Below are 21409 nucleotides of genomic sequence, written 5' to 3'. Positions count from 1 at the left end.
CAGGTATACACGCAAACATTTAGCTCAACGGTATCAAAATTTTTTAATGAAATAGGAAAATCAATCATTTTCTAATCAATCAAATCTAAATAAATGATTCTATTCAGACGTTAACATTAAAGTTTCATAACAAAGGATAAACCAAAATCATTGCATAAGCTTAGACGTTTGGTGATGGTGTTTTGGGGTTGGGTGGGGACACCTTGTGTGTGTTTCTATCTGTATGTCTTCCATTTGGAACGAACGTATTGGAAATGTTCCTAATCATTGCAATTCAAAACAGTAGAGTATCCTTTTTTAGACAACATATTTAACACCCTAGAAAATTAGATTTGGCCTTGCCTACCTTGGACCCTGTCCCTCGTGGTCTGGTCAGGGGTTAAACCCCTCCATCGGCCATCTCTTTGCGTTTTGACTGGACAACAACGTCACTCCACTCATTTAAATAGGGGACACTGTTCTGTTACCCAGACTTAACCCCACTGGAATGTTACCATGTTGGTCTGTGATCACCAGTGTAGCTGATGCAAAAATGGCTTAGAGGCATTTCCTCTTGGAATTCAACCTGATCTGGCTAAAAACTTGCTCTTTAAAGAAACTGCTTACTATAGGTGTTTAAAACATATGATTAGGAATAGAGATCGTGAATATTTTTCAAGATTAATCTAATTGTAAATATTTATCAATGAATGTTTATGCACGAGTTAAAATTTTGATAAAATTAGAGGATGGATGCAACCTTAATAGATTTTTTTTTTCGTTGTGCGTTGCGTCAAGTTTTTTTTCCCTTTTGCAACGATGTTATCTTCAAAGTGTGCGCCCGACCCTTTTTAATCTTCTGAACACATATAGCATTTGTGCACTTAATGTGAAAGTACTGAATTTTGGACACGCAGGTTAAGTCATTTTTCAAAAGGGGATTACCCAAAACACTTAAAAAGCTTAAAGAAAAGAAACTAGTAAAACAGAAAATCCAAATCAAATTTTATAATAAGAAATTGTATATTAACATCATGATATATATTATTTTTTATCATGATTATGTATCATATATTTGTATTTGATTAAAAAAAGGTGACGGATACAATCGGGTTAAAAACTATTTTTATATGTATATTCATGTAAAAAAACCCACGATCGATTTGTCAAAAAATGGTTGCCCCCACTCTACCCGCCGGTTATCTCGTGCTTTTAGTAAGATCTTAGAAGTAAGCCTAACTCTGCACAGTAAAGTAAATTGAACTAATGTACAAGGGCGAGGCGGATATCTGACATTGTATAAGTAGTGAATCAAAAAAACCAATCCATCCTGCTCGTTAAGTTAAGATTTGTTAATTGTACATCTTAAATAATATGTACCGGAAAAGCTATCAAACATTATTTTAAAAAATGCATGATTTCAGGAAATAACTTCAAAGTTACATTGTTTTATACTAGAGTGTGTGACATTATTCATACTATTCATATTGTTCATTAAATGTATTCATCACATCAATCTGGTAAAGTCGCCGAGTACTGAAGTAATGGGGGGGGGGGGTTAAATACAGTTTGTGCTCGAATCTGGGTCACATGTAATAGTGGCGTGTTATTTAAATAGTTCAACTAGCTTGAATAAGCCAGTCGATATTTAAAGCAATATGAGCTGCAATTTTCATGTTGAATTTTTTTTTCCACGAAAATGTTATTTTCTAGTTAAAAGACAAAAAATATCATGGGTTTTAAATTTCTCTTATCCATATTTTTGTAGGAAAAGGCGTTAAGAAGCCTTAATTGGAACAAAATTGAATCAGGTACAATGTTTTGTATATAAGTTGGTACTAAGATATTTTGCATTTTGTACATAACTATTGTTTAAAATATAATGAGTTTCTTGAAGCAATAGTTGTTGCCCCGTTACTATTATTGCAGCATATAATTGAACCTATTCCACTTTTTCAATGTCCATCTTTGTGCAACCAACCCAAACTTCAACAGCATGTACTCTAATTCTGATGAAAGATACGTACAGTTGTAAAACAATATCCCTTGAAACGGAAAATTTTAGCTTTTTTGTAAGCTTTTTTTAACAATGTTATCAATCTGTTTTGACCAACTTAAGTTTGAAGATAACTGTACACCAAGATGTTTGTGGTCTGTAACATATTCTAATTGACAATGTTCAAAAAATAAATTATGATATAAAGTACATTTTTCAAATGAGAAAATACTTTGGTTTTCTGTGAATTAAATTTCAACAACTATTTTTTTTACCATTCACCTAATATTTTGAGATCATGATAATAGATTTCGCTCAATAAGATTAATATTATCTGAACATTGTAAAGAATCTATGCTGTCATAGTAGCTTGCAGTTGCATGTTTACTTTATTTTCCTAAAAATAACCCAATTAGATTCTCTTTTTGGGGTTGTAGATATATCCATTCTTTTTTTTATTATCAAAAAAAGCAAAGTCATGTATTGAATCTCATGAGGAGGAATCTTAAAACTTCTGTTGGTTTGGGAACATCGATACTTTGCAACAGTTGGTTTGGGTTTTTTTAATCATCTTAGTTATTTTCATAATGAAATTTTCTAAATTCAACTCTCTATTTGATACCAATTTCATTAAATGTGCACCATCTTTAATAGATATGAATTCTGAATGTTAAAAACACCTGAATTTGTTTAAATCCACTCTGCTTCTTATGTATGAAGACATATCCACTACTTATTGAAAGAAATCCTGATTTTCATGTTGAAATAATGAGAGAGAGAGAGAGAGAGGAATTGTTTATAAGGAGATAGAAGAGGGTGTTATGTAGTTGTTTGTGGACTGAACGTTGACTGAGTTTTTCCCCGCATTTTATCAATACAACTTGCAGACCTCTTTGTAGTTCACTGTGTAATGAATGTGTCTACACTCATTGTTCTAAATGTTTTGTGTGCCAAACGCTGGGATATATATATCCAACTGACCCAGTCTTCTGGACTTGAATCATCTTTGTGTGCGGGTCTTGTATCAAGAATAAAATTTGGGCTTATTTTGCAAAGTTTTTTTTTTTATCTATTTGTATGCCAGGGATTTTTTCCACTCTAATCCTATCAGTGGGATTTGAAGTCCTCCATATCATTAATTCATTAGAGAAACAAAACAGAAAAAGTCCAGCATTTTAATGAGCAAGTCAGTTTAACAGTATTGTGAATTTGAAGTAGTGTTAACATCGATTTGAAAGGAACAAATCTGGTTCATCGATAGAAATCAAAATTTGTTTGATTCTATTCCCACAGTTACACCCCACCAAAAACACACAATGTTGTTAAAACAGCTCATAATTTATTGATTGTAGTTGTTTACAAACTAAAGTACACACCACTTAGAGGGTTCCAGTTTATTTGTTATATTTCATCTTGTCAAGTAAAAATATTGTAAATCTGTCACATCTACAAATTGATATAAAAAAGCAGCTTATGGACAATAAAATAAAACGGATTACTATTATGAATACAGACAAACAAATCTATGATGAAAGCTAAATGACAATTTAACATCTCATTAAAGAATCAATTACAAATACACATGTACAAATAGAAAATATCATTTCATGTACTTCACTGGTGAAATGAACGTTTGGATGAGTTAGTTTCTACGCATACACCAACCACTCGCAGGTAAACATACAGTGGCACATTGGATTAACTCCCTTTGGTGATCATACATTTGTGATAATATACATCCATGTACTAATAAAACATGCACAGTTTTGATTTCATTACACGCTTTAAATAATCCCCTATAGATAAGCACGCATTTACCGTACCGATGGACTATTTAATGTACAGAATGTGTCACAATCCCGGGCAAAAGAGGATTTTTATTCTATCTCGTAACGAAAAATTGACCCAGATGTCTTCGCGGAAAAATCCTGGTTGGATGAAATCCTTCGCAAACTGTAAAAAAAAAATTAAAATTAAAATTTATATAATTATAGTCAAACGAATGTTTGGATGAAATCCTTCGCAAACTGTAAAAAAACCAATAAAAATTAAAATTTATTTAATTATAGTCAAACGAATGTTTAAATATAGTATCTTTAGAATATAGCGAAAACGTTAGTATTAGTACCTCGAAGTCAAGCGATCGGGGTTCCTCCGGACGTAGTTTCTGGCGGGAGTAGTTGGCCATCCTCACAAGATTCCCTGTCTTAGGTCTGCTGGGTCCGGGCATCCTCAGGTCCACGTTTTCCTCCATGATGGATGTGACGATGGATGGTGCCGACTGGAACACATTACCCTGGGCAGTTGACCTGACCTAAAATGATAAGTAGTTATTAGTGATAAAATACTATGTTATAGTATGTCAAATAAACTAATTCTGAAATAATAAAGATGGCTAAGTTTACTGAAATGTGGGGATGATAAATAAAATAAATACATAATCAACATGCTTTTATAAAGTATACCTGCTGCTTTATCTTTGCTGCAACAATTGCTCAAGGTTTCCCTGCATGACTGTGAGCCCTGGAACCAGCTATGAAATCAGGGCCTGACTGGATCACTGTAGCCGGACATCGTTCAGCACGACTTCTCACAGAGCACCACCAGTACGTAGAGTTGGTTGTTGTTTTCTGAAAGAAAAATATATTATAATTAATTTGAAATTCATTGTCATTCCATATGGCATATTAGGTTTTTTTTTAAACCTGTTTAAACTTTTTATACCTTCACTGTGTAAGAGAACCCGTCGCTATCCAATAAGAGGTCCCGTCCCTTCTGTGAACCTCCATGCTCGATGTGATAAGTTGTCACTCCATTGTCCGGAACAGCATGGACAGTCTGATCTATGGGATCTTCTGCAATCGACCTAAATAGAAAAAATTTTGCATTAGTGATGCACGAAGACAGAACTTAGATTGAAATTAAACATCTTTGTACCGATCAAATTATTGTAGACATTTCAAAGTTTTTATCTTACTCTTCTCGGATTTCAGATTCCTGCAGGATGATCCGGATACATCAAAGGATGAGTCCTCGTAGACATCTTCTGCATCTTCATCCTCGGTTTCCTCTGCTGTTGAATTCTGGACACTGAAATACAGTTAGAACAAACATATATAAATTAATTTATGTAATGATGATGTATATGTAAGGATGTATATTTTTCATTGATTGTATGCTTAAATAGAAAAAAAGGCATTAATGAAATGTATTGGAAATGTATTGGTTTTTATATTTCAGTATAGCGTAGTGTTATCACAGACAGAAACAATGAAAAATATAAATAAAATTAGAACCAATACTAGTTATACAGTCACAAACCTTTGAACCTCCGTCTCCTCTTCCATCTCCTCCTCCTCTATTTCCTCCTGATCATCGCTTGGTTCCTCTGGGACGTTGGTCTCCATTTCCTCGAAACTATCATGGTCTTGATCAGGCAGTAAGCTGGAAAAATTAGAATTTATGACTATATATCATAAATAGATAACTAACATTTATATATTTTATGGGTACAAATATTACTTTTGTATGTGTACAAATATTGTATGCATTATACCCATATTTACCTGGTTCTTGGAGCCTCGCTGAGCCTGGTGCTCTCCAGTGCTGGCTCCCCTAGGTTTGATGAGGAAGGATCCTCCGTGTTGGGAACTCCACAGTCTTGACAATGCCATGCTATCAATCCATTGCCATTCATAGTTTCCACGTAGAGCTCCTTGGAAATGTCTACAAAAAAAAATTAAATATATATATACATATTGTGGAAATTGTCAGCAGTTGAAACAATGCGTAGGAAATGTCTTACGTCGTTATTTTTGACATAGTAATTTCGTCTTTGAATTATATAAGAGAAATAGCTGTCATATATATAATTATACATTGAGTTTCAGTAATTATATGTTCATTACGGTAATTCTTCATTACGATATTTACACCGTAAAAACATAATAAATTTTTTTACTGATTAAAAGGGAAAGACGCAACAGTAATAATTTGAACTTACTTGTGTGGCACAACCTGTGTTGCCAACGGTTACACGTGTTGCAGCACATCGCATGTTGATTCCACCGAACCTGAGTATCAAAGATGAGAAACATGTCTACAGTCTAATAGATATAATTATCGCTTTTGTATTTTTGAATTAAACATATTACTGAGTTTTTTTACTAGTCCAAATAGATTCCATTATTACCATTTTATGTGATTTAGACTGTATTTGCTTGAGTCAAGTGTGCATTTCACAATATATTGTAATTTTCTAAAGTGTGCAATTATGTTAACTTCGAAATATTTTGCTTTGTAAGAATATATGTATTTTTTTTAACATCGCTGAGACTCAACAAATACTAGTAAGATGTATCTTATAGAAAGCTACGTGAACATTTTGGACTGGCTATTATTTCTTTTTAGAAATAAATATGAAAGTGGAACGGGAGAATAGACAATATACTTAAATTATTGTATCAATTTCAATTCTATTTCTTTATTGCAAAAGACATACGTCTTATAGCACTTATAATGGTGAACAATACATAAATATATATATTTTTATGTCGACCTGTTTCAATAAGCAAATTATGTGAGGACAACCACACAGAACTTAAGAAAACAAAAACCCTGTTAATCAATGATTCTACATGTATATCTTCTCCTATGTCTAATATATACAACACCAATACTATTTATCACTTATATTATTATATATGACTTTCATAAATAACATTAAGGACACCTCATAAAAAATGACAGTTTATACTTAGTTTAACATATGCTTTTTTTTTATTTATTTTCTTCAAATGCCAAAATTATACAATCGCTAGAAATATTTTTTCTGATTCTGCTAAAACTAAATCATTTCAATTGTACATCAACGAAACTGGTAGATTTGTTTAATATAGTTTATGTGAATGTTACTTATTTCCATTTATCGTAATAACAATTCTATACCATGCAATAACAGCTGTAAGTTTGGTATAATTTTTCTATTTAATGGTAAAGACCTAGTAAGTTGTCAGAACTTGCGTCCAAACCATTTGTATATGTATCTAATTCTTATATATATGATCATTGATATATTGTGTATCCAAAACAATTAAAATTATATTAACTATAAATTCATCTTCATATACATTGCAACAATGACAGTTAATAAAAATTGCCGTAATAAATAGTATACAAACGATAACATTGACAATATAAATTGCATGGCACATCGGACATATTTTACAATATTTCATGTAGCTTGCACATAGCCTGGTCGAAAATATAATTAATAATGCATTAATTTATCTTTTATATCTTAGCATCTTATTCAGAGTTTTCATTGTATAAGCATTATAGGTATTATTTAATTCATTTTATAATCTATTGTTATATTCAGTAGTATATTCTCACTATACAACTCTATATAGACGAATAGTCAATAATTGAAATATCAGTTTGTCCGAAAAATATTGACCGGTCAATATTTTTTAGATATTGACCGGCTAGGATTAATATCTAGAGAACATTCCCTCTATTTCAAATAATCGCCTCTGATTTGTTGATTCGTAAACGGTGACGTAAATAATTCTTCGCGACTCCAAAACAAGGTGACGTCATAATAGACAGTCAGTCAAGGCAAGTAAACAACGAACGCGCAATGCGACGGTTTGCTATCATAACGGATATAAGAATTTGCGAATTACTGTGAAGTAAAATCAGGTAGAACACCTGTCTGATAATTCTTACGGTCGGCGGAATATCACAAGTGACCGTTTGATGCTGAGGATAATTTGGAAATGAACTTTTCACAAAATTGAATTCGTGAATTCTTTGTTGAGCTGAGAAAATTACGGCGATCTGTTTTCAAAAATTTTGGTTTGTTTCTTCATATAACAAAACAAATGTTGACTTGGGTTGAGGGCAACATTGATTATATTATCCCCCTTGGGACGAAAATATTGCCCTCCGCTTCGCGTCGGGCAATATTTCGTCCCTCGGGGGCTAATATAATCAATGTTGCCCTCAACCCAAGTCAATATTTGTATATTATATGACATTATAGGTACTCACCAACTTTTCGCAGTAGATACAGCATTCACGCCCCATTTCTTTGCAGTGCTCTTTCAGAATACTGATACTAAAAAATCGCGCTAACGACTTCTTGAGATACTCATCATTTAGTTCTCCAAATTATATTACAATAAAAACTATTTATTAAACGGTTTAATTGATGGTGGATTAATTGCGTACTAATTAAACTGCTCGCGCGATGTTCGTACATGTGTTTATAACAAAATTATTGTCTAATTAAACAAAATTATTATCTATATGTATTATGTATTTAAAAACAACAACAATACATGATGCAAATGTTTATTGTACAATTTATTTTATTTCATCAAAGAATATTCATGAAAACTATTATTTATAATTTTCATAGGGTACGTTTTCTCCTGGAGAAAACGTACCCGGGTACGTTTTCTCCAGGAGAAAACGTATCCTAGAAACTGGGTACGTTTTCTCCTGGGTACGTTTTCTCCTGATACCCCTAATAATACAAGATGTTTAGTGTATTATTATTATTAAGGTAGGGGTAATTTTTTCATTTCGGAAAAAAAATTATATGCCTTGTGCATGTGTTCATTAGTGATACAGATGTAAATGCTACAATCTAATATTCTTGTGGATTTTAAAATGTATGTATTTGACTAACTTTTCTAAATACAACACACTAAAAACAGGAACAATGCTATACTTGAAAGATGGATGTTCGAGGCAGAATTTAACTCGAAGCTGCGCATCACCCGTCGTTCTCCGAGAGGCTGCACAGGCCGGAAGTTGTTTACTATTACGTGGGTACCATTCGTCAAGTTATCCTCTAGAAGTTTTCTGAACATGGCCATCTAATTAAAGTAGAAATAAATAAAAAATACATTTTAAGCATAATTTTAGATTTAATGGAATAACATTGTGCCGAATAACTAACAGATTAAAATAATGCCATAGAATGATGAAAAGGACTAGTACTTGAAATAATTGCCCGTTAGACATAAAAGATATTTTGTTTAAAGCTATACACGCTATAATTTGCGTCAATTTTGAATGACAGTGAAAACGCATGTGTTTGTCTACTTATAAAAGTTATCCTTAATCTGTAAATTACAAGGGTGAATTCCATCTCGTTACAAAGATATAGATTTTTAATTGTTTATTTTCCTGCCAGGAAAATATACCTTTTCATGAATATTGATGAAGGAAGAGCAAACCGACCTCATTGCGCATGTCCGCGGAGAACTAGGTGGTCGTTATTGTTTGCCTAATTAAATATCCAACTTGATTTTTAATATGCTTAACAGTTGTTAATTTGAAATACATACATGTATAATGAGTAAAATACGCTTGCCATTCACGATACCCTTACTTCTGCATTAACACTTATAGGATCTATAAATAGCACATAGGGGGAAAAACACAGGTCTACGTCATTTTTTTAAGGAAGTATTCATATCTACTCACAGGCTTGTATTTTTTCCTTTTGTTTGTACTCGTATATCGGACAAATTTATGCTTTACTGAAAATATCCTTTCCTTTGTGAAACTATCACAATTATAAAGATGTTGACCCTTCACCAGTTTTGGTATGATAGGCTAAATTTAGCTATCGATATCACGTGATAGATTGATATTCACGAGGAGGCATTACTTTCCTGGCAGGAAAATAAATATTTTTTATTGTTTAATATTTGATATATTTGTTACGTGATCGAATTGAGCATTATAATTAACAGAATAAAGGTAACTTTTATTAGTAATCAAACACATACATTTTCCCCTTTATTCAAAATTGACGCAAATTATAGCGTGTATAGCTTTAAGAAATGGACATGAAGAAAGGAAGCTGTTTAAGATGAAAAGAGAAACTAGAAAATGTAAGAAATGTCCTGTATAAAGGAAAAAAACTGTTTTCTTTTTATATCGAACACGATCTTAATTATGTGGATATAGTTAAAAGATGATCACTTGATCTGTATTTTAAACCAATGGGTGATCTCTCAGCGTGCTGAAATTGTATAGCGCAATAAAATATTCTCATATAATTATTTCTCTGAAGCAAAATGTACGTCTGATTCTGGCTCGTAAAAAAGTTTATTTTAACTGCGTATCAACGCACGAAACAAGATAAACCGTTGGTACTTTTCTGTACACATTCTTATTTATCTATTTTTCACCGCCAACACGCAAAATGACAGTTGAAATATTCGATAAAAGCGTCACTATGATTTCCATCCTTCATGAAAAACTTGCAAAAAATATAACAGTTACTGTAATATCTTGATAAAGGAGTATTTAACGTCTGCGTAGATAAGTTGACGATATGTCAGTCTAGTGTGCAAACTCTAGATAACATCATTCATCTCAACTTTTTAAATATGCCACTTGCAGACGGAACCACAGTGGTCTTTCAGAGTTCTGAGGCTCTAAAACTCCACAATGAACAATGACAGTTCATTAGGATTTTATATTAAATTAATATTGAGACTTTAAAGTAATGGAAGAGTTTGTAGTGTGCTAAATATTGAAGGGTTCTATTAACTATTGAAGGGTCACGACAAGTGTAGATTATTTTTTTTACAATATATGTTAACATGGGTACGTAATGGTTGAAAAATTCAGTGCATTGAAGTAAACCACTGTTTTAAGGTAAAACACGTACCTATATTATAAAAGAAGATTCAAGCGAATATTTAAGTGCTAATACCCTTTTTAAATCGATTAATAAAATTTTTTCCATTTACTAGAAAATATATTCTAAAAATATAATACAATCATGCAAAAGCAAAATTTCTTTAATAGAAACAAATAAAAAAATGTCTCAAATTTGAGAGGATTCATACCCTCAACCTATAAAAGGCTCAGTTCTTTATTGTTATCTACGTATTATTTCTAGTGCTAAATCCACTTGTCATTATAGCAACAACATAATCTAATGTTATATGCAGTTTTTGCCTTGAGTTTATGGACTTCTATTATTTTCCGTAATTGTTGAGATATAAAATGGTATATATTTCTAATGTGTAGTGGGTTCTCACTCCAAGATTTGTTAATTGAAATTGGTTTGTTTTCATTAGAAAACAGAGCACAGACCAAGTGTATAAAATATCAATATATACCTACTGGTATACAATAACAATTTTGTAGAAAAAAATTACATAACCCGTAAACGTGGGCTATGTATTTTTCTACTTTTCTATTTTTCTACTAAGTCGCTACCTTCATATCCCGCATGAATCACCAAAGAAAGCATTTTATTGTTAAAGTTTTCTAAGTGTAAAAGTTGTTTAAAGAGGCTGGGTGGTCAACAAAGTACAAAATGCCTTACAATTTTAGATTCAATGTTATAACTAATATTAATAGTAAAGAAAAATGCAAATATTTTAGAATCAATCTGAAATTCAAACATTTTATCTTTATCCAGAGCTTTTTTCCTTTTAATTGATACAGACTTAAATGACCACAACCATTCATAATCCTTTAAGAGTTACAGATAAATGTTATTTCAATTACACATCATTTGAAACAAATTTAAAAAAAAAACAACTCAGTTTCTTATCCATTTTACCCGCATTATTCGCTCATTTTCTCTATACAATCAGTTAAATCCAGCTGGATATAATACTTTGTGCACATAAGCAGAGCGTAGATTTTTATCTGCAGAGAACGTTAAAACCCAATAGCTTCGCCCCCTGGCCCCCCAACAGGGCTTTGCCCTAGACCCACTGGGAGCCTAAAGACGGCCCCAGACCCCCTTCTTTCTTTGGCGTGCACATCAAGAAGTTCTAGCAACGCCCCTGACCAATGTGTCAAGACTAGTACCTGTTGTTCTGAAATTGAAATAGCATTTTCAAATATGGTCCAGACCACGCTCTCGTAACATGGCGGGGTGGTGAGACTTCCAGAATAGCGGTAGAAATGGTCCGGGTTACCGACAGCAAGCGGAAGCATGGACTCGATACTGAAGCTGGTCAATGCTGTCATAGCTCCTGTAAAACAGTTTAACATCAACACATACATTGGAACAGACACTAACTGGTATTAATGGTCCCTATTCTATATGAAAAGGTCTATCTCCGGTTTACAGAAAACACCACGTCACGATGCATTAGCGCCCAACTCACTGGATCTTACCTTTGGTTTTAACATCATTGAATTTGTTCAGCATAGTTCTAAGTCCACTATTTTCTTCATCCGATATCTGGAATAGAAAACATAGACCATATCAATTCATCAAATAGATGTAAGGTCTAAATGCTTCATCCATATCTAAAAGGAGAGTGTATGCTGGAAGATTTGAATCCGTCTCTTATTCCATGCATGCTGCAGGAACCCGCATACATAGCCTTGGTACATGTTACGAACGATGATGTGACAATTTTCTTCCATAAGACACAAAAAACCCGGGAAATCTCAACGTACAACACAAAAAAACAACTCAACGCACCACTAAAAAGCAAAAAAGAAAAAAATTTAAAAAAGGAAAAAAAGGAAGGAAAAAAAACAACAACAAAAAAGCATTAAAAAAATAAAAAAAACTACCCCCCCCCCCCGAAAACCCTGCGTGAACGTACCACAAAGAAGAAGCCGAGCACGGCCAGGCCGTCGCGTTCCTTGGAGGCGGCGTTCGATAGGCTGCCGTACTTCTCGTTGTAATTCACCACGTGGAGCTGTCAAATTAGAATATCGTTAGAGCAATTGTATCATCGTTACTGAGAGAAAGACTTCTATCTGCTTACAGTGATAACACGTTCAGATGGACATGCAGCAAGCAGTGATTGTTTCTTTCAGAACACAAAACAGATCAAAATGCATTAGAAGATAGAGAAATTATAGAGAGTTAAATGTCATTATACATTAAGGTGTAACCGTGTGCAAATATAGGTAAAAACTACCGGCACCTGACATGTATTTTCCTCGTAATGAAAAATATACCTCTACTTAAGAATAAGTGTTTTATTATGTAACGGGTTATTTTTTCTTATTGCGAGAAAAATTAACATCGTCACTATTAATTGGTTAGAGGTATATGTGTTTTCTTACGAGAAAAATATAGTTGCCTTTGAATTGAATGAGGTTCGTTCTCTGTTTTCCGGAATTCAGCAATTGTTACTATTTTTGGAGGTTTACACCGGTACAAACACATATATTTCAGTTGTAAACTCTTGGATACAGTTCCGAGTGATTATTCTAAGTAAACTATTTAAAACACATTGCCAAGACCGTTTACACAAACCGATTTGTTTAAATTCCCTCCCTCTTAACTTTATGCATTATAAACGCCCCTACATTCTTCCGTTCAAAAAAACAAACCCTCTTGGGTGATTCATCAACAGTCTGCCACTGCCCATTACGTACATGTTTTATAAACATACTATTTCCCACGGACGTATTCCTAATTCAGAGTCCAGAACAGACAAGTACATGACATATTATTATAATTACAAGAGAAAGACTTGCCAATGAATAGTGTAAAATCATTAAAGTATAATAATTATGTACTTCTAGTATTGCTATGTACCACGTGTCTAGATCTCAAATGTGGTACTATAACAGTTACCGTCGTACAATGTATTTTTGTAAAAACTATCAGGGCATAAAATTGTTGCACGAGTATTTTACACATGTCCATATGTATATGTATGTCCATATACAATTTTATTATACTTTCATGTTAAATACTGAAATCTGATTGGTTTAGACGCAGTTGATAATCCGTTCTATTACCATCAGCGTTAGCAACACACACAACGGGTAACACAACGAATTGTTACATGCGCGTAAATTATGCGCGTACGGTTCGCCGTAAAATTCACGTCATTTCTATACAAAAGCACTAAAAAATTCTCTAAAATAAGACATTCAGTATAATAAAATAAATAGTGCCTGTTTGGGAGGATAACAGTTGAAATTGACACCCCTCTAAAACCATTGTCAACCTCCGCTTCGCGTCGGCCAAGAGCAATGCATGGTTCATTATTAGGATAAATATACATGTATATATATCTTTGACATGCATGGCCTTTCTGTTATGAAAGTGTATTGTACAAAATCCGACACATTACTGACATTACAGATTACTAATCTGAGAACATGCTATGAATCGCCGGCCTATTGTCCATATTTTTAAGCGGTTTAACGTTACGAGATTTATTTTTGACGTCGTCGTAATAATAATTGCATGCCGTCAGTTGAGAAGTTGAATAACGGGTAAGCGCGTTGTGATAATTTGTCTGCTCATTTGACAAATTATTGTCACGGCGATGTCAAAAATTAATCATTTAATGCTTATATTTACATTACATCAAGGATAAAATGTTTTATTTTATTAAACAAATTGGTATACATTGCAGATCACGGAGGGAGTAAAGTAATAACAGCAAGAACAGCTATCAATCTCTCACCAGAGGGCGCGTTCCGCAAGCTTCACTTGTGTTGGATCAAAGCGTAATACGCCCTCTGGTGAGAGATTGGAACAGCTATTTCTAAAACCGTTTAACACTGGTTTTCACATGGACTGTTGAGATAAGTCTTGAAGATATAATCCATGGAAAATAACTCTTGAAATTTGGCTTTAATAATATGATCAAATTTATTGTTGAATAATAAACATAGTGTTAAATAACATGAATTGTATGAATTATATTTTAAACCGATAACGTCCAAATGAATAGTTGGAAACTACTTTTGCAAATTATATGCAAATTCATACGCAGTGATTGGGTTGTTACATTTTGAAGCATCTATATATAAAGATCGCCGAATAAATTAAAAAAACACAGTTTAGAATGTAAATATATTCAAAACAGTAATGAGAAGTTATGTATTTCCGTGTGTTGCTCAGTGACCTTTGTACCTATAAGTGTTACTCGGTGACCTTTGTACGCTATGTTGCTCGGTGACCTGTGTTCACACTGTGTATTGCTCAGTGGCATTTGTACACTGTGTTGCTTGGTGACCTTTGTGCAATCTGTGTGTTGCTCAGTGACCTTTGTACACTGTGTTGCTTGGTGACCTTTGTGCAATCTATGTGTTGCTCAGTGACCTTTGTACACTGTGTTGCTTGGTGACCTTTGTGCAATCTATGTGTTGCTCAGTAACCTTTGTACACTGTGTTGCTTGGTGACCTTTGTGCAATCTGTGTGTTGCTCAGTAACCTTTGTACAGTGTGTTGCTTCGTGACCTTTATACACTCTATACTTTGCATTGACCTTTGTACACTTGTTTTATTCGGGACTTTTGTATACTCTTATTTTATACCTCCATAGGATAACTACTGCCATCCGACAGGTGTTCGGACCCTCGCATGTTGTCACTCCCCCAGTGGAAGTGGAACTGGGCGGTCTTGAAGCGACCCGGAAGACCTCCACCCTCCACCGTCAGATCCCCCTCCTCCACGTTCACTTGAACTAGAGAAACAACAGACAAGACACAATAACAATCAGCCAGCCACAGGTCACTGCAGAAACAATTTGTTCGAAATTAATTCTCAATACAATACTAGTATATCAGAAAGCTGAAGCATTTATGTAAGACACGATCTCTGTTGTCAGTCAACTAAAGGCCGCCCCTTCTCCCTGTAGGAGTTTAAAACTTTGATTCCTAAGTTATCGAAATGTCTACAATATTTTTAGGCGTTGTAATATATAAATAAAATTATTATAGTTGATGAATCAAAGTATATATATTGTTAATTTTCTTTAGTTTGCACCCTCTTATATGAAACAAAATAGAAACAAATACCTCACCTCACTAAAAGATTGATAAGTGAAATGATTTACCTGTGTGTCCGTTGTTGAGAATCTCCAGTTTGTAATCCTGGGGGTTCTTGAAGCCTTTCAACATGAATGGTTTTAGATCAGAATTGTAGACCATATCCTGGGAGTTTGGGAGGTTGATTGGGGATTGGCGGGTGAGGCCACAGTTTGGGTAGGCGCTCTCCCAATGACCGGGTCCTGAATTAGAGACCACGGTGAAATAAACACATCATTCTTGTTAAGTGGGCGGGAGAATTTTATTTGTTATAAAGAGAGTTTTTATATACGTTTAGTAAGAGTAATAGTTAAAAGTTTAATTGTAACAGTAAGTGCAAGTTAAGTTCACTCAAAGCTATACGTATAGTTATAAGTACCGGCATTTGGTGAACTTTTCGAATTGTACAATACTGTAACATAAAATACATTTTAATTTCTTTTTGAAATGTGAGAGTTTTAAAGGTACCAATATTGGATCATGCTGTTAGGTATCAATATCATGAGAAGATTATGTTTATGGTCACGCTGAATGTTATTATTAAGTATTTCCAATGAAATGACTTCTCAGTATGGAGGTGTCCCATACCCCCTTTAGTTCACTCGGAAGTGACGTGTAAGTAACGTGACTTCTAGTCACGTGTAAATGATCGCTTTATAAAGCGGGTTTTTATGATTAGTTTCCGTACAATTTTAACCTGTCGTACAAACATGCAATGGCTGTATACTCAAAGGGATGACTTGTATACATGTATGAATGCACTGTAATGACTAATGCACATGCACGTATATTAGAAATTCTGAAGGAAGTAAGTAAATCGCGTCATTGACCCCAGATCTGCTGACAGTGCATCTCTGGAGAAAAGGTTCCGGCTTTTGGTTACAGGTTGTCAAACCTTACACCCACCATACACACACATACATCAGAGGACGTCAGGACAAAGTCACCTTCACAACCCAAGCTAACCTTAACTGGTTGTAGGTTAGTCTAAAAAGCTGTAAGCTGCTTTATCTCACCATGAAATGCACACTACATGGCCGACACGGTCTGTTTCACGGACAGTACGGCACGGTCTGTTTCACGGACAGTAGCCTTGTCATCTTTTCGACATTTTCCCTTTTATCTATTGTATTCACGAGTCTTAAAATATGAGTTCTGAATTCTACATAAAAAACACATAAAACTTTTTGCATTCGTTTACAACCTTTTGGTATTTTATCAGGTGAGCCCGATAATGATTACCAGCAGTGTTTAAACAAAATGAAACAAAATACTGCTGTTAGAACGCATGGACCGGTGCATGTACACACTGTAGTGTAAGACCATTTGTTATCGTAGAACAAGATAACTAGTGCATTTTTACAATGAAATCTTTTACACTTAGAATCCCAAACATGTAGTTTGGGGTTTTATTCGGTATCAACTATCACTATTTCATAGGTATGTATTATTTCAAAGCCTAAAAATAAACTTTCACTTCACGACGTATCGAGATTTGCAAACTTTAACTTATATTTCTCACGAGAAAAAATGCCTCATATACTAGTAATAATTTATAGACTATGTTATGATAACCATTCAGGAAAATATTCACAGATACAGGAACATTTTCCAACAATAGCAAATACAAAGAAACTGAGCAACAAGATTTTTCTAATCAAAGTACTGAAGTAATGACGGGAGTTGATTTTATCGATTATCATTTATTTTAAAATCAACTTATCTTGCATGGCAATTAGTTTCTAGTCTGTATTTGAATTACGCACTTTTTTATTATATGATTTTTAGACTTTTCCGACAAGAATTTCGAGAAACCCCATATGAATCATGTTGTGTAATATTTAAAGATAGATTTCAAACTATGTATAAGTAATCGAAGCAATTTTAAAAATTTTATGGATCCAAGCACTATTGATATCGAACTCTAGTCTCGTTCAACCAGACGCTCGGCTGTCTCCGTTAATCTCCGACAAGCAAGAGAGCCCGTCTGCTTGTCGGAGATTTACGGAGACAGCCGAGCGTTTGGTTGAACGAGGCTATATTAAACTCTGGCGTAGAAATACATGAGACTATAAAAATATCTTAGTTGTTCGTATTATATTAAATCTGACTATTTTCAAAGTGTTTATTGATAAGTTTCCTTGAAAAACAATGCTTCAGCAAACATTACTTTGAATTTTTCTATTATTTTCAAGAACTAAGTCTTGTCAGCGTTGATGATTTGTGCTTAGATCCAAACACTGTTTCACTTTCGGTTTGCCAGAGTAACTGCATAGGAGAGTTGATTAAAATCAACTCCCAAAAATGTATGACGACGAGCATCAGCATGATTACTATTGATCTTGGTTAACTTAAGCCCAAATCTTGACAATTGGTACATTGCCATATATATCTATGTATAATGGACGCCATCGTACACCTTTCGCTTGTCTGAGAGATCAGAGAAGTTGCGAATGACGAACATATGCTATAAAAACAGAGTGTCATATCGTAAATTCTTAATGAACACCCACCAAGTATGTTAAAAAATTACTATATAACATGGTATGGTATGGAACATCTCCATATTGTGATGTACTATCTATCTAAATAAACAAGAAAATCAAGTATGATTTTTTTTCTTTTCCAAATTTGTTACACATCAGCGTAGCGCAATGGGTAAGAGCACTAAGAATCTTAAGTCATGAATTAGAATCTTGCTGGGACTTTTACAATTTTTACATCTCAAAATTTTTTAACCCATATTGTAAAATTTAAAAATTCTAAACCGGTGAAAGACATTTTAATTATAATGAACTTTTATCCACATTAATATCGACGGGTGTCTCATACCACTTTAAACATGTTAAAAGCGAGATCACTCATGCCTGTCCGCTAGAGGTCTCTGAAGTCAGTGCTTACATATAGGAGTGTTCTGTGTGGATACTTGTTAGACATACATGTATATTTAACATATATTGTACACTTGTATGCGGGTTTGGACTGTATCATTCACTCGTATATTGCATTCATGTTAAACGTTGTTACTGGCAAATAACGGACAAGTCAGTTAGACAAATAATTATGCAGTTCTATTTCTTCAGTAGAATGGAAAACAAACTACTCCTACAGAATGTGCTAGTCTTACCGTCTGATTCTCCATAAGACCACGAAGAACCTGAAAAATAAAGAAGAAAGGGTGAACATTATCTATAGGCGTAGAATTAACAATCGGAGATATAAAACACTCGCTGCTTCAGCATAGTGTAACTTGTTAGAGATCGAGTTGAGGAATATAAAAAGGCGAAATAATTTTGAGATGAAACATGCCCCTGCTTTTACAAAAAGAAGAGGAAATCCGAAAAGTCACTTGCTTAAAAAGCCTCTACAATCCCACTTAAAATCCATTAAGGATGCGTACTTGACAAGGAACTAAGCGTCCTATACTCATCTTATGGCAATGTCGTGATGGGACAATTCAGAGCGATGAGTTTTTGTAAGGACTATAATCAATGTACCAAGAAACCTAGTTATGTCGGCAAAAAAACTGTCAAATGTCAGAGGAATTCGCAGTATTACGTTTACGTCTCGGGTAAAAAGTATTGGAAAAACGAATTCTATTAACAGCTGACTGGTTAAACAGTGGGGGTGCAGTACTTTTTGAGTGTATGAACCTCATTCCCCATAAAACAAATGCAAAAAATTAGTTTCTTTATTACACAAAAAGTCCGTTCCTGGGTCTGCAGACGGGGAGAGGCATCAGTGTTGGAGGCAGTAATCGATTGGTTTACGGGAGATCATTAACTCCTTGGAGCCTGTAAGGTTACGTGAGCCGTTTGGGGGCCATCACGTGTGATAACGCGAATGAAAGAGTCCAGTCAGTTTTCAAGCTTTGTAACCATCTAAGCAAGTTAAAATCTCAACGAATGTATTTTAATTTTCATTATTGTGTAACAGTGAATTATAAATAAACGAATAATTAAATTACAGTATATCAAATATCAGCATCCTTTAAAAATGAAGGTCAGGGAATGTTTTAACGATGACCTTGTAAAGAAATAGCATCGCGCCAGTATTGCCGGAGAGGCAGCTCCATTAGGGGTGAGGGTGGGTGGGCATGGAGACGGTGTGTGCAGGCATGTGACGGCGGGGGCTGGCGCTTTTATTTTTTTAATGTACTTTTTTCATAATATTAATATGTAGAAAAATGAACGCGTATATGTCAATTGACGCTGGCCTCTTCGGTTTGAAAAAAAAGGGTGACACGTGCCTGGTGTGAACGAATCTTATTAGGAAAGAAACTAGCAAAGTTCTTATAGTGTTGATGAATCAATGAATCAATACAGCGACGAGTGGGGTTTATCAACCGGCTGAGAACATGTAGGGAATGTGTACTATCTGGCATGTTACAATGGCCGTGACAGACGTATACCAATGCTGACAGCTCCAAGATCCAGGCTCTCTCTGGAGGCGAGGCAGTAAGCACGGGGTATTACCGACAAATCAAAGGTTGGATCGCTTATCATACATAATCCGTGAACCATAGGAGAATGTAATCGCAACAAGGTCGTGAATTTCGGATACGGATTTCATAATTGAAACGGATAATGATCTCTTGTATAGTATAAAGGTGGCAAAAAAATATTTATGAAAAAAGTATACAAATTCAAATGAGGGTAGTATTGTTAAATTTATCAAAGTCAGGATCACTGGCATTCTAGTATCACATTACAGGTTACGATTGAATTTCGGTGAAGTTAACATATTTATCTATTATATCAGGTTTCTTTTTAAAATGTTTTAATTTTTCGTGTGTGTATTAGTTAACAATTGCAAATGAGAAGATAAATTATCCTAAATTAGTTCAGTTTAGCGTCGATTTAAAAAAAAAAAATTAAAAAGAGCATATAATAATGCACAAATTATCCTTCATAAATAAGTTCAGTTCAGCGTCGATTTTGAAAAATTTTATTTAAAAAGAAGCATATTAAAAAAGCATATTTATAATAATAATGCATGATATTTTTTTTAAATCTGAAATGAATTTATGCAAAAATTAAAATTGTGGACAGACTTACCCGATGCTCCTTCAGTGGTGCCGAATGCTAGGGACAGGAATGCAACAAGTAAAATCCCAGCCATTGTGATGGAGTGAATGGTGAGGATCCAGTGATGCAGATATATAAAAGGCGCGCGCCCAGTCAGCTGGTTAGAGAGGATACGGCGGCACGTTAGTGGCTTCAGCGTTATGTTTAAAAACTTAAAACTGCCCCCCCCCTTCCTTCCACACCCCACCGGAGGCGTGCGGTTCTGGATAACGTTTTTATAAAAAGCTGTTCCCTTATGTTTACTTATAAGTATTTCGAGTCTTATTTGTGAAGTAAATCTTGACATTTTTGATGTGATATTTTCTAAAGGATTACATATTTGTTTTCCCACGTGTAAAATATTGCCACTTGTACTGTGAGTTCACTTCATCGATGTGGGAAAATACTATGCTCAATCCTTACTTCAGCATACACTGAACATGTACGTGTTATTTAAACAACGAAATACTTTCTTTGGTGATTCATGCGGTATATGAAGGTGGCGACAATGCAGAAAAATACAAAACCCCCGTTATATTTACATCTTCACTAAATTACTGTTAATATACATCAGAACGAT

At 34.2% G+C, this 21409-nt stretch overlaps 2 protein-coding genes across 2 annotated transcripts; both read right to left on the bottom strand.

Moving 5' to 3' along the window:
- Positions 1 to 3144: 3144 nt before the first annotated feature.
- LOC136274120 (uncharacterized) lies at positions 3145 to 8167 on the bottom strand. The gene is made up of 8 exons (XM_066080424.1): positions 5979 to 8167; positions 5542 to 5701; positions 5297 to 5419; positions 4953 to 5065; positions 4700 to 4841; positions 4441 to 4605; positions 4104 to 4289; positions 3145 to 3928 (listed from the first exon to the last, which is right to left on the bottom strand). The coding sequence occupies exons 1-5, from the start codon at positions 6070 to 6072 to the stop codon at positions 4819 to 4821; spliced, it is 513 nt and encodes a 170-aa protein (XP_065936496.1). The 5' UTR covers positions 6073 to 8167; the 3' UTR covers positions 3145 to 3928; positions 4104 to 4289; positions 4441 to 4605; positions 4700 to 4818.
- A 151-nt stretch (positions 8168 to 8318) lies between these two features.
- On the bottom strand, positions 8319 to 21001 carry LOC136274119 (carbonic anhydrase 1-like). The gene is made up of 8 exons (XM_066080422.1): positions 20821 to 21001; positions 18891 to 18920; positions 15793 to 15966; positions 15272 to 15420; positions 12586 to 12681; positions 12146 to 12212; positions 11834 to 12000; positions 8319 to 8862 (listed from the first exon to the last, which is right to left on the bottom strand). The coding sequence occupies exons 1-8, from the start codon at positions 20882 to 20884 to the stop codon at positions 8677 to 8679; spliced, it is 933 nt and encodes a 310-aa protein (XP_065936494.1). The 5' UTR covers positions 20885 to 21001; the 3' UTR covers positions 8319 to 8676.
- Positions 21002 to 21409: the final 408 nt, after the last annotated feature.

The sequence above is a fragment of the Magallana gigas genome, chromosome 3 (assembly GCF_963853765.1).
Source record: "Magallana gigas chromosome 3, xbMagGiga1.1, whole genome shotgun sequence".
Lineage (NCBI taxonomy): Eukaryota > Metazoa > Mollusca > Bivalvia > Ostreida > Ostreidae > Magallana > Magallana gigas.
The sequence above is the reverse complement of the archived record's forward strand: the minus strand, read 5'-3'. Positions and strand labels throughout refer to the sequence as shown.